General features: G+C 62.4%; 2 protein-coding genes across 4 annotated transcripts; both read right to left on the bottom strand.

Moving 5' to 3' along the window:
* Nucleotides 1–5,107: 5,107 nt before the first annotated feature.
* NAA10 (N-alpha-acetyltransferase 10, NatA catalytic subunit) lies at nt 5,108–9,616 on the bottom strand. 3 transcript variants are annotated; one of them, XM_072816933.1, is made up of 8 exons: nt 9,435–9,616; nt 8,929–9,027; nt 8,613–8,671; nt 7,748–7,793; nt 7,547–7,662; nt 7,304–7,348; nt 5,932–6,016; nt 5,108–5,429 (listed from the first exon to the last, which is right to left on the bottom strand). In XM_072816933.1, exons 1-8 carry the CDS (start codon nt 9,453–9,455, stop codon nt 5,193–5,195), a joined length of 708 nt encoding a protein of 235 aa, XP_072673034.1. In that variant the 5' UTR covers nt 9,456–9,616; the 3' UTR covers nt 5,108–5,192. The 3 variants fall into 3 exon arrangements, with proteins under 3 accessions (XP_072673034.1, XP_072673035.1, XP_072673036.1); XM_072816934.1 differs by having other exon boundaries at nt 8,631–8,671; nt 9,435–9,588; XM_072816935.1 differs by lacking the exon at nt 9,435–9,616 and adding an exon at nt 9,301–9,356.
* Nucleotides 9,617–9,852: 236 nt separating this feature from the next.
* RENBP (renin binding protein) lies at nt 9,853–16,389 on the bottom strand. Its single transcript, XM_072816932.1, has 11 exons — nt 16,245–16,389; nt 15,861–15,970; nt 15,626–15,701; nt 15,350–15,425; nt 15,000–15,172; nt 14,182–14,406; nt 13,365–13,446; nt 12,848–13,023; nt 12,050–12,181; nt 10,095–10,182; nt 9,853–10,002 (listed from the first exon to the last, which is right to left on the bottom strand). The coding sequence occupies exons 1-11, from the start codon at nt 16,269–16,271 to the stop codon at nt 9,869–9,871; spliced, it is 1,299 nt and encodes a 432-aa protein (XP_072673033.1). The 5' UTR covers nt 16,272–16,389; the 3' UTR covers nt 9,853–9,868.
* Nucleotides 16,390–16,976: the final 587 nt, after the last annotated feature.

The following is a 16,976-nucleotide window of genomic DNA, read 5'->3' as shown; positions in this document are numbered from 1 at the left end:
TTCCCCCCGGACATCGCGCCGGACCTCCCGATCGCAACGCACCCCGCCCCACCCGAGCGAGCCAAGTGCTAGGAGCCTGGGGAGCCTGCTGGGACGCCCGGGGTGGGAAGGGAAGGAAGGGCACCACCAGGGATCAGAACCTCAGCCACTGTTCCCTCAGGCCCCCTCATGGTGGGGAGCCCAGGCCATGGCTGAGGTTCCCCTTCTGCTCAACCCCATAGGGAGGAACAAGCCTCATTTCCCCATAGGTAGTTACCACTTCCTACCACTTCCTGCTGCCGGAAGAGCCTCTTCTGCCTTCTTTGGCCTGCCCTTGCACCTGCCCTGTCTTAGGCTTGGGGCTGGGGGTTCAGCCTTCGTCCTCCCCCCCTCAGCCATCGCAAAGCTGTAGCAAGCCTGGGGGCCAATCTGGGGGCCTCCCTCATCCGGGGGTGCTGGAGTCGCCCTCCACCCCTCTCTGCCAACCTGAAGCCAAAGGGCAATGGATCTGGTCCAGTAAACTGGGAAGGCAGGATGCAGGTGGCAGTTGACAAAGCAGACCAGACAACGGTCTTCAGTTGGGTGGGAGGGAATCCCTGGGGTACAGATGGTGGGCGGGGGGCGAGGGGCCAGGCAATTGAACTCCAGACTTGTGCCCCTGGAGGTGAGGCAAGCCTATAAGCACTAGTGCAAGGACTCCATGTAGACACGTGTGTGCAAGGATGTCAAAGTCAGTCTCAGTGCAAATGTGGGCACATGGGACCTCGACCCGCAGCTTAGGGGGAGGGAGAGTGGGGGAGACTGTGCAGGCACTTCCTGCCTGTAAGCTACGAGCAATCCTCTTGCTCAGAAGGGGAAAACAGACCTCCCCACCTCCCTGCCCTACAACCCTAACTCCCACCCAGGACCAAGGCCCTTCTCTAAGACACCACGCGTCCAAGGCGCCTGGGGTTGGAAGGCTCCGGGGCTGGCAAGACACCAGCAGGCCCAGGACCTGGGCTTCCAGGAGCTGACGTCAGCACTACCACTGTTGGGAGTCCTCCAGCAAGGCAGGCAAGCCTCCTACCCCTTCCCGAAGCATGTCCAGGCACTCCCGCCCCCAAACCTGTTCCTGTGTCAGGAACCCATGCCCCATACCTCATAAGCTAACCCCAACATGCCTTGGCCCCTACCCTCCAACTGTGCCCTGACCGGCCCCCTTTAGTCCCTCGCCCACCCAGCAGAGCCATGCACGGAGGGCAAGCCCACAGGAAACTGCTGCTGAACTCGCCTCAGCCCCTACTTTCAAATGCTCTCTTCTATCCTTTTATGGCTCCAGAAATACTCATGCGATGCCCCATTTGGCCGCTGCTTTAAAACTGACTTAAAAAAAAGGAGGAGGGGGATCCCTGGGTGGCTCAGCGGTTTGGTGCCTGCGTTCGGCCCTGGGCGTGATCCTGGAGTCCTGGATCGAGTCCCGCATCGGGCTCCCTGCATGGAGCCTGCTTCTCTCTCTGCCTGTGTCTCTGCCTCTGTGTGTGTGTCTCATGAATAAATAAAATCTTTTTAAAAAGGGGGGGCATCTGGGTGGGTCAGCGGTTGAGCATCTGCCTTCAGCCCAGGGCATGATCCTGGGGTCCTGAGATTGAATCCTAATCGGGCTCCCCGCAGGGAGCCTGCTTCTCCCTCTGTGTCTCTGCCTCTCCTTTGTGTCTCTCATGAACAAATAAATAAAATCTTTAAAAATAAAACTGACATAAAAAGCCCTGGCTGTAAGGACACTTGTTTGGGGATCCCTGGGTGGCTCAGCGGTTTAGCGCCTGCCTTCAGCCCAGGTTGTGATCCTGTAGTCCTGGGTCGAGTCCCACATTGGGCTCCCAGCGTGGAGCCTGCTTCTCCCTCTGCCTATCTCTCTCTTTCCCTGTCTCTCATGACTATTTTTATTTTTTATAAATTTATTTTTTATTGGTGTTCAATTTGCCAACATATGGAATAACACCCAGTGCTCATCCCATCAAGTGCCCCCCCAGTGCCCCACCCAGTCACCCCCACCTCCCGACCTCCTCCCCTTCCCCCACCCCTAGTTCGTTTCCCAGAGTTAGGAGTCTCTCGTGTTCTGTCTCCCTTTCTGATATTTCCCACTCGATTTTTCTCCTTCCCTTCTATTCCCTTTCACTATGATTTATATTCCCTAAATGTATGAGACCATACAATGTTTGACCTTCTCCGACTGACTTATTTCACTCCGCATAATACCCTCCAGTTCCATCCCCGTGTCTCATGACTAAATAAAAAAAAAAAAAAAAAAAAAAAAAGGACGCTTGTTTGGCCTTTGAGGGCCTAGCGCTTTCTCCATCCTCACGCCCCTCCATTCCCGTTCAAAGAATCCCAAAGCCCATTATCCTGCAGAGGGCGAGGACCCGATGGGACCTCTGGGACCTCGGTCCAGGAGCTGAGGAGCGGAGTAAACACTGGGTCCTGAGGGCGACCTCGGGGCCGCCGTGGTCAGGTGTGCGGCGCGGAGGATGGGCCAGAGGGACACGAGCTCCACGTTAAGCCTGGGCGTCAGAGCGAGAAGGGGGGGAGCATTAAGCGGGCAGGGAAGGTCCCACGGGAGACGCCGCGGGGCCCCTATTTTCCCACGAGCTCTCTAGGAGGCGCCAGCGATGGGGCTTCAGGCGCACGGGCGCTCCGCCTGCGGGGCCGTCCCCGGAGCCCCCCAGCCCCGCGGCGAGGAGGGAGGGGCGGGCCCGCCTCCCCGCCGCGCCGCGCCGCCCCGCCCCGGAGCCGCTCCTCCCACGGGCGGCGGCCGCAGAGGCGCGGGAAGCGCTGGGCCCCAGGGGCCGGCGGCCTGCGGCTTCCCCCGCCCGCCCCGCCCCCGCCGCGGCCCCCACCTCCGCCCAGGAAACCCGGCCGCGGGAAGCCGCCCAGCCGCCCCAGGCCGCGGGGCACGCAGGGCAGGGGGCGGGCCGGGCCCCGGGCGGCCGCGGCGGAGGAGGGTGCGGCCGGGCGCCGTGGGAGCGACCGCGGGCCCCCGCCCCGCGCTGGGGCGCGGCCGAGGCAGTGCGCATGCCCGCCCCGCGCGGGAAGGCCCGCCCCGCCGCCGCCCGGCCACTCAGAGCCTGGGAAAGGAGGCGGCCGCGCGGGCGACGCGAGCGGCCCTGACGTCAGGCGCAGGGGCGGGGCGGGGCGGGGCGCCGCGGGCGGGCGGGCTGGCGCAGGCGCAGCTTTGCGCCCCGCCCCCTCGGCTTTGGGCTCCGGCTGCGCGGCGGTCACGTGGCGTGGCGGGCGGCGCAGGAGAGGGCAGCGAGCTGCCGCCGGGGGCGGGGGCGCCTAGCGGGCCTCGCCGGGGAGCCGCGCACCGTCTGCACGGGCAGCCGCAGCGAGCACAGGGGCAGCTCCGGGGCGCTGAGCCCCGCCGCGGCGGGCAGCCCAGGCAGAGCCTGCCCGAGCCTAACCGCCGCGGGGGACGCTGTGCAGCCCCGGGCGGGGACGGGGACGGGGACAAAGGCGCGGGAGCAAATCTCCGGGCTGGAGTAAAGCCACGGAAAACGGACGGCTTACAGAAGCCCGCCCACGGAGAGCGCGGGGCGCCTGGCGAAGCGTCTGCCTCGGGCTCAGGTCGTGATGCCAGGGTCCTGGGCTCGAGCCCCGCTTGCACCCGCCCTGGGCGGGGAGCCTGCCACTCCCCCTGCGTGTGGCCGCTCCCGCTCTGTCAATAAATAAAAAATAAAATACCGAGCACAAACTGGTTGCCAGAGGGGAAGGGGGATGGGCAAACTGGGTTAAGAGGAGGGGGAGATACAGGCTTCCGGTTGTGGGATGAGTGTATGGGGAATAAAAGGCACAGCACCGGGAATACAAGGACACCGTAACAGCAGCGCGTGGTGACAGATGGGAGCTCCACCTGTGCTGAGCGTAGCATCACCTATAGACGTGGCGCAGCACTGTTTACACCTGAAATTGATCTAACATTGTTATGCCGACCAATCCAATTAAAAAAAAACAGGGCTCATGTTCTGTATGAAATGACCCTGTGCAGGGCACTTGAGTGGCTCAGTAGGTAAAGCATCTACCTTCGGCTCGGGTCAAGACCCTGGGATTCTTGGACCCAGCCCCACATGGGGCTCCCTGCTCAGCAGGAAGTCTGCTTCTCCCTCTCCCTCTGCTCCTCCCTCTGCTCATGCTCACACTCTCCCAAATCAATCTTTCAAAAGAATTTTTTAAAAATGACATTAAAATCTTTAAACAAAAAAAAAAAGGGCAGGCCAGATGGCTCAGCCGTTTAGCGTCTGCCTTCGGCCCAGGACATGAACCTGGACACCCGGGATCGAGTCCCACATCGGGCTCCCGCATGGAGCCTGCTCTTCCCTCTGCCTGGGTCTCTGCCTGCCTCTCTCTCTCTGTCTCTCATGAATAAATAAAATCTTTTTTAAAAAAGGAAATGACTTTATGCCTTTGTCCAAAACCAGAATGTGCAACAGAAAAAGGAACCATCAGTCGGGACTAGGGCTAATAATGTATCAATGTTGGCTCATGTAACATTTGATACAAAATATAACATTTGATACAAAGTAACTCAGGGATGGTGAAGGAGGCCGGAGGGAGGTTCCAGGGAACTATCCAATGGCTCAGTTCTGTAAACCTAACGCTGTACTAAAAATAAAGTTTATCAACTATTTCCAAATGAAGGCTTAGGTTAGGGGGCAGATTCCATGGGTATTACGGTAGTCGAACACACCAGACTTCCTGATCTTCTGGATGGCAGGGGAGGGAGGAATCAAGGACAGCTGCCAGGACTTGAGCAACTGGGTGGCTGCTTGGGCCATGACAAGACAGGACGGCACCAGATAAGCCCAGTGAGCAGCTGGACTCTAGGCATCAGGAGCCCAGCAAGGCAGCAGCAGAGCATCTGCCTCCCGGCAGGAACCAGCCTCCAGAACTCCAGGGTGTCCCTCTCCCGGGCCCAAAGGTGCCGAAAGCCATCAGACATGGGAGCCCCACCTCCAAATCCCCTCTACTTGGCTCTGGAGGGCATGCGGTGCTGAAAGGCTGTGATGTCCATAACCACAGGGACACAGAGTGGCTGGAGAGAGGTGGCCCCCCGCCCGCCCCCCATGTGCATACTCGCACACACACACTCCCCAAGGCCACTGGGGGAAGTTTATTGGGAAACCTCGAGGGGCGAGCACAGGATGGGCAGGCCAGGGTGGGGTGAGGAGCAAGTGCGGGCTCTAGGAGGCAGAGTCAGAGGCCTCTGAGCTGTCCTTGACGTCGGTGCTCTCTGTGGTCTCGCTGACCTCGCTGAGATCCTTGCTGTCGCCCCCGCTATCGTCAGCAGCCAGGCCTCTCTCGTCACGACAGGCGTCTCCAGAGCTCGGAAGCGAGCTGCCCCTGCCCTCCACCTTGTTCTCGATGGCGCCCAGCACCACGTGTCTGCCTTTGTCCTTCAGCTCCAGATGCCTTCGCAGCTGCCGCCAGGAGCCCGGGGGGACGGAAGGGGAGACGGGACCTAAGTCTCCTGAGCACGCAGGCCCTCCGCCGCCCCCCACACCGGGGATGAAGGGCGGCAGGCCTGGGGCAGGAGACCTCTTGGGCCCTGCAATCTCCTCTGAGTGAGCGTGCACATGCCTCCCTCACACGGGCTGCCACCAAGCCCTCAGAACGGCCCTGGCCCCTGACGAGCCTGGGGCAGGACCCTGACTTTCTCCTCTGCCCAGCCGAGTCTCACCCCTGAGACCAGGGGACCAAGTTCTGGGCACTTCCAAGAGCCTCCTCCCTCTCCTCTGCCATCACGCCTCAGACAGGACAGGCTTTGGCAGAGAAGGGAACATTGGGGTGATACCTCCTTTCCAGCCCGGCCATGGCCTGCTCCCTGCCTGGCAGCTGAGAACGTGAGGGGAAGGGGCGCCGACTGGGCAGCACAGCCTCTGAGGGCCTCCGACAGCCTCAGGCACCCCAAGGGACACTCACCTCGTCAGCCATCTGGGTGAGGTCCCGCTTCATTGCGTACGCGTCTTCCCCATCGGCGTAGTACTTGGGCTCCACTTCGCTGATCCTGGGAGCAGGAGGAGCAGAAAAGAACGACCCAAATCAGAGGGTCAAGTCTCCTCAGTCTTCTGGCATCCTGCGCTAGTGCGGCGGCACGTCTGTCTTCCCTGACGGAGACAGCAAGCCCATTCCGACGCGGCCTGCCCTTTGCGCTCGCCAGCAGTAGGCAGCAAGTAGCACCCAGCGCCTTGCACCCTCTGGGGGTTCCCACTGTCCTGTGTCCCTAAGCTGGCTCCCACACATCTGTTTCTGTGGTTTGCTGTGAGCCCAAGCCCTGAATTAGCTGTTCCCTTCCCTCCATGCCCTGTTCCCTGTCACTCACTGAGCAACCAAGGCTGACTCCTGGGCCTAGCCACTGGAATGGAGGAGGACGGGAGCTGGGACCTCTGGTTCCTGACAGTCACTGCCAGGCCCTGTGACCCCTGCTCTGAGGACCTTAGGGGCCAAGCCTGCAGTGGAGGATGGATGCACACACTCGGGTACCCTGCCACTGGAAGGGTGTTGGACTTGATGGCCTAGGAGAGCTGGCCAGCCCCGAGACCCCACAACTGTTGGCCACCAGAGACTCTATATCCAGATCAGGACCCCTCCCTGAATGCCTTTCCTGGCGGTCCCTCTTCACCCCCAGCAAACTGAAGCTGAAGCTGTCTCTGGGGGTCCTCCACCCCCAGCCTCCCCTTCGAGCAGCTTCCACCACATCACTTCCCTGCCAGGTTTTCTCTGTTCTGCGCCAGGCACACAGAGACTCCCATGTCCTCAAGTGGGCTTGCCCTCATCCACCAGGATACCCCAGGGCTCTGCATCCCTCCACTGCTCTTGCCGATGACTCTACCTGCCTGGACGTGCTTAGGTTTCCATAGCACCACACTCTCCTTTCTCCTGGTTGCTCTTAGATGCTTCTAGGTGCCAGGCCACCTTGAGCCCTGCTTCTGCTCATGTCCCGGGCCCTCACCTCTACTCCCGAACCTCTACTGAGAAGACTGCGCTTCACCACATGGCCCTCCACCTAGCCCTAGCCGGCATCGAGCGACACAACCAGCCACACCAAACACTCCTGCATCACAACGTGCTTTGAGCAGACTGCAGCAGGCAGCTGTCGTCCCCACAGAGCCTGAAGGAGACATTCTGGTAATGTCTGGAAGTCCACGGCCTGCTCGCCATCTCAGCTGAGCCCAGGTCTCTCCCCAGTCGCCCACATCCTTCCACCTGGAAGGCAGCTCAGCCTGTCTCAGATGCCTGGATGTGCCAGACTTGGGACCACCCCATTCCATTAGAAAAATCTTGATCTACTTACTGAAAGTTGAGGGTGTTGGAATAGAGGTGCAGGGCGGCCCGGTTACTGCAGGGGAACAAGGCGCTGCTGAGCTGCACAGACTGGGCCAGACAGGGACGGCACGTCCAGGCCTGGCCCCCCCTCCCTGTGCCCCCCTCCCCACTAGTCCCAGATCTTCTCCAAGAGCCAAGGCACCCCAGGACCCACATGAAGACAGTACCTCCTCCCCCCACCCCTCCCTTCCTCCCTCAGCCTGGCTTCCACCTCTTCCTGACATGCAGGGAGACGTATTTGGCATTGAAGTTCTCGATCATGGCTCGGGAGGCCTGGTCCATCAGCTTCTGAGCCAGGCCAAGGCGCCGGTGGGAACGCTTTACAGCCTGGTGGGAGAAGAGTGGGACCTTGAGGGCTGCCTCAACTAAGCCCACCTCCACCCATGCCAGGACCTGGGCAGGCCTCATGTACCAGGGAGGTGATATGTCCATGGGGCACATCATCCGGGTCCTCTTCCCTAGAACAAGAAGAAAGGAGAGGCTAGAAAGGAGCCTGGTGCAGATGCAGTCACCACCCCACATTCCCGGGGCGCGTGCCAAGCAGGAGCACAAAGTCCTCTGGTGGCTCCGAAGTCCCTCGCTCCCTGGACCCCAGAGGGAGGAGAGCTGGGACGCTCACAAGCCCACACAGTGGCCCAAAGACAAATGCAGCGTCTGGGGGGGTACAATGGGAATGCTGATCGTGCCATAAAGAACTGACCTACGAAGCCATGAAAAGACATGGGGGAACTTTTGATGCACAAGACTTAAGCGAAAGGAGCCAACGTGAAAGGGCCACATACTGTAGGATTCCCATCCTATGACATTCTGGAGAAGAGAAACTACAGACGTGGTAAGTGACTATGTCTGTGGTTCCCGTGGGGTGTGGGGAGAGAAGTGAAGTAACCCGGAAGGTTTTTAGGACACTGAAGCTCCTGCGTGTGGAACAGCAGATACGCGTTCCTAGACACACGCCCCAATCCACAGAAAGTACAACACAAAGCACATCTCCGTCATGTGGCAATACCGGTTCATCCACGGTCACAAACGTACTGCAAGATGTTAACGATCGAGAAAACTAGGGGGCAAAGGGTAAGGAGTACCCAGGAAGTCTATCCTTCCCACCCAGTTTTTTGTAAATTGGAAAGTGAAGTGAAGACTAGTATATTAATCCCTTAAAACAGGAAGTAGCGAGGCAGGGCAGCATCCAGCTGACACACGTGGTGTTGGCGTTCACCCTCCCGCCATCCACTCCCAACTCTGGCACCAGGCTTCTGTCTCCGTCTTTGGTGACTCACATTTTGGCCAGCACGTACCCCACAATCTTCCCGTTCTCATCCTCTGCGATGTAAGAGAGCTGGGTGACAAGGAAGAGAAAGAAGTCAGAAAATAACTTCCTGTCAGAGCTGGACGAGCCCGTGGCAGACCCCTGGTCCCGCTGCTGGCCTGTCACTGGGTGCATGACAGAAACGGGTCAAGGGGTGGCTTTAGTGACAGCTCCCGACCCCTAGGTCCACTAGCTGGCTTGCCTGCCGCACAGCCCACTGCTGCTCCTCCCACGTGGATCTTCCTTGGCCTGGTTTCTGCCCCCTCCCGAAATTCCGAGCTGCCCACCTGGGGCCAGGAAAGGCCGTGGTAGAAGTAGTATTTCATCTGGTAGTTCTCGGGCAGGCACAGGAGATTGCAGTGCTGCATGTTCATCAGGTCCTCCGGCTGCGGGAAGGCGGGCAGGGAGCGCGGTCGGGCCAGGGGCCGTGGTGACCGAGTAGGCCTCAGCCGCCCTAGCAGCCAGCTCCCCGTCGCTCTCCTCCCCGACCCCCGCCCCCGCGGGGCCGGGCGGGCGCCGTCACCGTCTGCACAGCCGCCGTGCAGAGCTCCTCGGTCCCAGGGACGGCCGGGAGCGCCGGGAGGCTCCGGGACACCGTGCACGGGCGCCCCGACATCCCCGTTGCGGCACGTCCACGCCGCGGGGACGGGGGCCCTCACCTGTCCGTGCCCCGAGGCCGCAGGCGTGCGGGGCGAGCCGCCCGGGGCCCGGCCGGGTCCCTCGGGAGCATGCGCACGCGGCCCCGGGCCCCGCACCCACGCGGCGCGGACAGCCTCCCGCCCCCGCCCCTCACCCTCGCATTGCGGATGTTCATAACGGCGGCGGGGCTCGCGGCTCCCAGCGGGTCTAGACGCAGTCAGCTGCTGCCGCCGCGCTCCAAGGCGACGCCGGGGCGGCCGGGCCGGGGCTGGGGCCGGGGCTGGAGCTGGGTCTCGGGGCTCGCGGGGGCGGCGGCGGAAGGGGCGGTGCGCGCCGGGCCCCGCCACCGGCCGGAAGTGCGCGCCTCCGAGCCCGCCCCCGCGGCTGACCGGGGGCGGGACCCGTCCGCGGGGCGGGGCGGAGCGGGGCCGAGCCAATGGCCGCGGCGCGGGGCGGGCGCCCGGGGGCGGGGCCGGGCCGGGGGCGGGGCCGGGCGGGGGCCGCAGGTACCCTGCCGCCAGGTGGGCGGCCGCCCCCTCCCCGCGACCCCACAGACGCGCGCACACGGCCAGTGGAGCAGGCTCAGCTTTATTTCGCGGCTTGGCGGGCGGGGACGGCGGCGGGGGAGCCGGGGCCGGGGCTCGGGGCCGGGGCGAGACGGCCCAGCAGAGCGCCCAGCATCTCCTCGCACATGGCCAGGCACCTCGGCACGTGGAAGCAGCCTGCGGGGAGAGGCAGGACAGCGGGTCGCAGGCCGAGGGGCAGCCGACGGCCCCAAGCCCCTGCGGCGCCGCCCTTGCCGTCCCCCACTCACCTTTGAAAGGACCCCCTTTGATGGTGAGAGCGACCTTCCCCTCTCGGGTCAAGTAGCCAAACCACTCCCCGTGCTCAGGATCGCGAAACTGCAATCACAAGACGGTGACAGCCAGGGTCTGCAGGAGTCTCCCTGGGGCCACAAGGCCAGGGAAAGGGGCGTTCACCGTCCCCACCGCACCGCTCCCCCGCGGTCACGGCTCAGGACGGTGGCTCCAGAATCAGCGCTTTTCAAGGCGAGACCGCGTCCAGGGCCGAGATGAAGGCGTGGGGCTTTCCCCTTTCTGCCCGGGGATGTGAGTGTGCAGCTACATAACCCTGGGGGGGGGGGGCACGGGCTCGGACTCGACACCCCACAAGTGGGACTGGGAAGCACCCTGTTTGGGGATGACCAAAATGTTCCAGACCTGGTGGTTACAAATGCATACATTGTCCCCTCTGCTGAGCTGAGTGCGTGGACACAGATCATGTCGATAAATTGTATTTAAATAAAAAATGATTTAAAGAAACAACCCTGGTGGAGGCGGGGACCTCCATGTAACTTTGAAGCAAGTTGCTCCCCCACAGAGGCCTGGGCTGGAGATTCTCCCTCTGGCCCTCCCTCGCTCAAATTCATAGATACATCTTAAAAAAAAAAAAAAAGGTATTCCTTAAATCCCCTTTCATGCAGTTAAAACTGGTGCTGTTTAACACATGCTCTTTAGCAGTGCATTCGATATGAACAGCCTCAGGTCTCCGGATTCCTGTGTTTGGAAGCAGTGATGTGTGTCTGTGCAATGCTTGTAATGTGAACACACTGGGGACCTCTACTGATGGCAAAGTCTGGCACCACTGACACCACTGTGGAAGCAAACGCTGGGTTCCAATTTGGTGCAAATGGAGGTATAATTTTCTCCCAGGTTTCGAAGCCCACACACCCCAGAATAACAGCGTCCCTACTGTACTGGGATTGACCAGCCAGGGGATCACGGCGTTAGAAACACATGAAGAGTCTTCGTCGGCAGGCGCTGCACCCAAGGTGACCCCTGAGCACCAGCTGGTACATCACTCCGCTCACAGGGCTTTGCTTCTGGGAGACCCCTGGCTTCCTTCCTACCTCACAGCTGATCCTTGTCTCCTATTCTCTCTTCTCTTCCCCTTCTGTACCCAAAAGCTTACTTTGCCTCCCGGCTCACAGTATCCTCTACCTCCTTCTAACACCCAAGTGAGGGAAGGCTCAGCTGTTTAGCGCCTGCCTTTGGCCCAGGGCATGATCCTGGAGTCCCGGGATTGAGTCCCGCATCGGGCTCCCTGCATGGAGCCTGCTTCTCCCTCTGCCTCTGTCTCTGCCCCTCTCTCTCTGTGTATGTCTCATGAATAAATAAATAGAATCTTAAAAAAAAAAAACACCCAAGTGACCGTGGCCAGTGCAGACTCTGACCCCTCTGCCCACTGCAGCTCACACCCCAGGCCAGGCCCCCATCCTCACTGGCCTCCTGTCTCCTTGCCTTTGCCCATGTTCTATAGACTCCCCTCCCGAAGCCCCAGGACCCAGTAATGCCTAAATCCCACAAGGTAACTCCTCTGTGCAGGGCAACCCCCTCTGCCTTTGCTGCCTCCTGCTCATCCCCCAGTCCCCTGACCTTGATCTGTTTTCCAAAGCTGTCATTACCGTCTATATGTTTGTTTACTTGTTTATAGTCTGCCCCCACCCCCCCCACACACACCCCGCAACCAAAACATCAGCTCCAGAGGAGCAGAGGCCGGACCTCCAGGAACTCAGGCCAGCTGAGGGACCGTGCCCAGTGAGGGAGAGAAGAAGGGGGTGTGGGATGAGCGTCCCCCTCGGGGCCTAGCCTCCTCCCACAGCCCAAGGAAGCCTGGCTGAGGCCCACCTGGAGAGGAGTGGCTGCCTGCCGTCTCATCCACACCCACCCTGAGCCCATAGAGGGCTCTGGACCAGGAAGCAGCACCTACCTGGCGGAAGGTGTACTCAGCCACCTGGTAGAAGAGGTGCAGCAAGGTGGGGTCCCCGCTGTCACTGTAGCCCATGAGGAAGGCAATCATGGCTTCACTGTGTGGCCACCAGAGCTTCATGGCCCACTCCAGCTGAGAGCAGAGCAGGGGCAGGTGTCTGAGAACCCGCCGCCCCCCACCCCGCCCGCCACCACTCTCAGCCCATCCTCCAGATCATGGCTCAGACTCCGCGCGGCCCAAGCACTTGGAGCTTCGTCATGGGATGGATGTCCCTGAGGGTCTGAATGGCCCGTCTGAATGGGACTAGCTTCTTGACCAGATGCCCCTTCCAAAGGGCCAGGGCGGGGTGACCTCCCCTTTAACCCTGGACTCGAAACCATGTCTTGTCTGTCTAAAGCCCGTTGGACACCAGCTCCTGCCGGTGGCAGGGTCAGTCACCCCCGCGGATCTCAGCAGGATCAAAACGCGATCAGAGGCAACAGACATAAGGGAGCGATCTGCCCCCGCCACTGACACCTTGCAGTCACCCACCCGAGAGCCTTTCACAGATGAAGGGGACACATGTCTCAGAACTGGCATTGTCTGCCTTCCCTAACAGCCTCCCTATGCACAGGAGGTCGAGGGCCGCTGGTGGCTGGTGTCGAAGTCAGGAGTTTACCCCCAGGGTCTCACTGGGCAAGTTCCTCGCTCTGAGACCCAGGCCGCCTCTATGACCCACCCGGGTGATGACGGCACCCACCTCCCAGGGAAGAAAGCCTTGAACAGGCCGGTACCGTGTGGCCCTGGGCACATCCCCACCTGGGTTGGGCAGAGGCCATCGGCGTCCTGGAAGTAGAAGAGGCCTCCGTGGTCAGGGTCCCATCCAGAGCGGAAAGGCAACAACAGGAACTTGTCGATAACACGGGCTCGAAGTTCGGGGTCACCCTTCCTGATGGCGTGACGGAGCAGGAACCAGCCGGCTTCCAGCGCATGGCCTGGTGAGTGCTCCAGATAAGGCAGGCAGCAGATGCTCCGGGGGGGGGGGCTCAACCTCCCGTGCTGAGCACTGTGCCTCCCTCCCTCCTCCTCCACTGGGAGCTGCTCGGAGCTCACACGATAGCCACCGCCCCGCAGGAAGTTTGCCCTCCGGGTCTGTCCCTGCTGGGGACACCCCAGCCTAGGAGGCCTGTCCCGGCTTCCCTGCCTGGTCCTCAGCAGCAGGTGGAGGGTGCGGGGAGGAAGGCAGACCCCAGGCACTCCCCACAGCTAAAGCACAGAACCCCAGACCGAGCATTCCCTTCCTCCTGGGCCAGCCCCAGCCCACTTTACTCCTCACCTGGGTTCTGGTGCCTCCCCAGGCAACCAGAAAGTTCCCCGCCATCCTCTGACACGTTCTCCAGCACAGCCTGTCCATCCCTCTGCCAAGAGAGGAACAGAAGGTAAATCTGCCTTCAGCTCCTGCCCGTCCAACCAGGAAGGCAGGCCCTCCGTCCCTCTGTCCCTCCGTCCCCCCGCCCTCGCCTCCACCCCGGGATCTGCAGTCTTGGGCAGGCCTGGCTCAGAGGGGTTACTTGAGAAGGGGCCCGAGGACCTGGTTGAGTTCTGACCCTTGCCTGGGCCCCCGAGGTGAGAAGAGTGGCACACCCAATGGGGGCTTCGGGGGTGCCTGGGTGGGGCTCGGTTGGTTGGGGGTCTTTGGTTCGGGTCACGGTCCCAGGGTCCAGGGGTGGCTCAGCCGGGAGACTGCTTCTTTCTCTGCCCTGCCCCCTTACCCATTCCCTCTCTGTCTCTCTCTCAAATAAATAAAATCTTTTAAAAAATGAATGAAGACAGATTTGGTCAGCTGGGCTGCCCCCAGAGGCCCAGAAGGCCTTGGATCTGGCTGGGATTCCTGCTCTCTAAGGTGCCAGAGGCCCTTTACCGGGCTCCCCGGGGTCCCCACCTTTCCCAGGGTCTAGGCCGAGCTCTCCCCTCCCGCCGTGTCTCCCCATCTGTAAAGGGGGCCGTCAGGACCCAGCTGGGGGTGTGGGTGTGGGCACAGGAGGTGCCCCAGAGAGTGGGGACTGGGGTCACCCCACTCCCCAGCTCCCAGGCCCCGTCCAGCAGGCGAGTGTCAGCCTCCTATCCACGCCCCCCCCCGGTGTGCCCCCCACCTGGACATGCTGCAGGATCCTCTGGGCACACCAGTCCCCCAGCTCCGCGTAGGTGCCCGCCAGCTCCTCGTCCGCCTCCCCGAGCTGGTCCACCAGGTTGAGCAGCATCATGGGCACCGCCATGGACTCAGAGGCGGGGGCCCCCGGGAGACAGGGCCGGCCCAGCCCCGAGGGGTCCTCCCGCACCCAGTACACGATCTGATCCATCATCTCCACCGCTTCGTTCTGGGTGGGGAGAAAGGAGGCGAGGGGAGGCCCAGGCCGAGGCTGCGTTCCGTGCAGTGTGGTCCCTCGGGTCCTGACCTGGGCTGGGAGAGCCTCGTCCTCCCACCCATGCACAGGGAGACACCTCCACCAAGGGCCTACTCCGGGCCCGGCCCTGGGTTGGGTGCTGGCCCACTCGCCCCCGAGGGGTTCTGCTCCACCCTGCCTCGGGCTCCCAGTGTGTGGCTGCAGGCCACTCCCAGGCAGCGAGGCCAGAAAGCAGGGGGGGCTTCAGGGCGGAGGGAGCGCTCCCTTCCAGCCAGGGCCCTGCAAGGACTGGTCCCTCTGTGCTCCTGTGCTCTACCCTCTACCGTGGGTTCAGAGGTAGAGACGGCAGGGAGGGGACACCCATGACAACACAGCACAGCGGGGCTGGGGTGGGGGCGTTGCCAGCAGCCCTGGGGCCACAGAGGCCCAGAGACAGGACGGGCAGCAACCCAGCCTGCGGCCAGAGCCCAGGAAGGTGGCTTGCGCAGATCGGGGACGCATCAGGTGGCCCCTTCCGGCTCGAGTGAGGGCACGGAGACCCACGGGGCCGCCCTCCTTCCGCACACCTGGTAACGCGCCTCCCCAGTCACCCTCCACAGCTCGTTCATGGCCATGGTGTAGAAACACTCGCTGAAGATGGTTCGCTGCACCTTGATGGGCTGGCCGTCCCGCGTCAGCACAAAGGCGCACTTCTTGCCAGGAGGTGCCACTCGGGCAAAACGCAGCAAAAATTCGCCACCTGGTGGTTGGAAGTCAGCTCGCTAGAACCCAGGTGAGGACACCCCACCTTCCCCTGCCTTCGTTCCGCTCGCGAGTGCCCCCAGGCCCTGGACAGCTTCCGGACCTCTCTAGGAACTAGAGTAAACTGGGAGGCGCCTCTGCGGAGGTGGGCGCGGGGGGGGGGGGGAGAGGGCACCTGCTTTAGCTGAATCCAGAAGTTCGGGGCTGCGGAAACGCTCAAATTTTCGGTACAGGCGACAGTACATCCACACCTGTGCGCAAGTGGAGGGAATAAGGCTAAAGTGGGAGCTGCGGGGGTTCTCAGGGCTGGGATGAGAGGGAGTCCCAAGGGGCCCCCGTCATGGGGGGGACAGTGTGGACATGACCGGCCTTGTGTGTGCACACTGAGGACAGGCCAGGCGGCCTCCGGCTTCTGCCTCTGGGAGAGCTTCCGGGCTGGGCACACCCCTACCTGCCTCCCCTGCAGCCAGACGTACTTGAGGTCATCATACACCTGCCCGTCTCGACCCAGGCACGTGAAGAAACCCCTGTGGGATGCACGGTATTGAAAGGCGGGAAGGGGCCTTGCATCCAGCCCTCGGTCCACTGCTCTGCTGGGCTCAGCAGATCTGAGTCAGCTGAGAGTGAGGTGCAGGCTCAGGAGGGGCAAGGACCCCTGCTCAGGGCGGCGGAAGGGCGAGGCGCACCCATGCTCCTGGTCGTGCGAGTGCTCCATCCAGAAGGCCACCACTCGGTCCAGCTCCTGCTCCACGCGCTCCTTCCAGGCCTGCAGAGCCTCCCGCTCCTTGTCCATGTCCTGGGGGGGACTCGGGACTTGGAAGCGCAGCTTCCCCACAGCCCTCCCCATCTTCCCAGGTCCCAACCTCCCGAACAGGCTCCTCTGTGCTCCAGGTCACCCCAAGGCTGCCTGAGCCGTCTCCCCTCGGCCCCCAGGCCTCGGAGCCCAGACCTCAGGGTTCCCCACACCGTTGCACGGGGCTGTCCTCCGACCCGGGACCGCCCCGGGATGACCCCACCGTCCTGGGAGTCCTCCAGGACAACACCCTCCCCACTAGGCCCCCCCCACTGGCCTGCCACACTCGGAGACCCCCGCTCATCCTTCCTTCTCCTCCAGGAAGCCAGACCGAGCTGGTCTGGGTCCCGTGACTGTCACTCAGCTGACCCAGCCGCGCCCCGCCCGCCCCCTCCTCCGGGAGGTTCCGTAGGGCCTGGGGGCGGGGCTCGGCGGCCGCAGGCCCCGCCCCCTCGCTCGCCGGCCCCGCCCCTCGGGCCCGATGCTGGGCGGAGCGCAGCAGGCTGGAGATCCTGCTGATGGGAAACGCTGGCTGAGCCGGGAGGGTCTGGGGCGGGTCTGGGGCGGGACGGCGGGACTGGCTCCCCGACACCCGCTCCTCCAAGCCACCTCTCCCCACCGTCGAACTGAGTTGAGGGGGCAGTGGGCAGGGGACTGTGGGCTCACCCGCCCTGCTCACAGATGCGTGTCCTTATTTACGGTAAACCCCTTCCCGACCGGCCTCTCCCTGCTTTCCTTGGACTCTGTCCCCTTCATGCCTAGCCAGGGACAAGCCTTGGTATGTGGAAGGTTCTAAGGTTCCTGTGGGTGAGCACCCTGGCCTTGGGTCCAGTGGATGGGGCCTTGGCCAGTCCTGAGGCAGAGAACTGGTACCGCTGCTCTCCCCACGCACAGGCCTCTCCCCGGGAGACCGCGGCCCCAAAGCTGCTACACTGGCCTGGCCCCAAGTGCCCTGCGGGCCACCGCGGGGCAGGGGGCAGGCAAGCGGAGGGATGGTGTAGGGGGGAGG

Source organism: Canis lupus, chromosome X, assembly GCF_048164855.1.
Source record: "Canis lupus baileyi chromosome X, mCanLup2.hap1, whole genome shotgun sequence".
Classification (NCBI taxonomy): Eukaryota; Metazoa; Chordata; class Mammalia; order Carnivora; family Canidae; genus Canis; species Canis lupus.
Note: the sequence above shows the minus strand (reverse complement) of the source record. Positions and strands in the feature narration are given on the sequence as shown.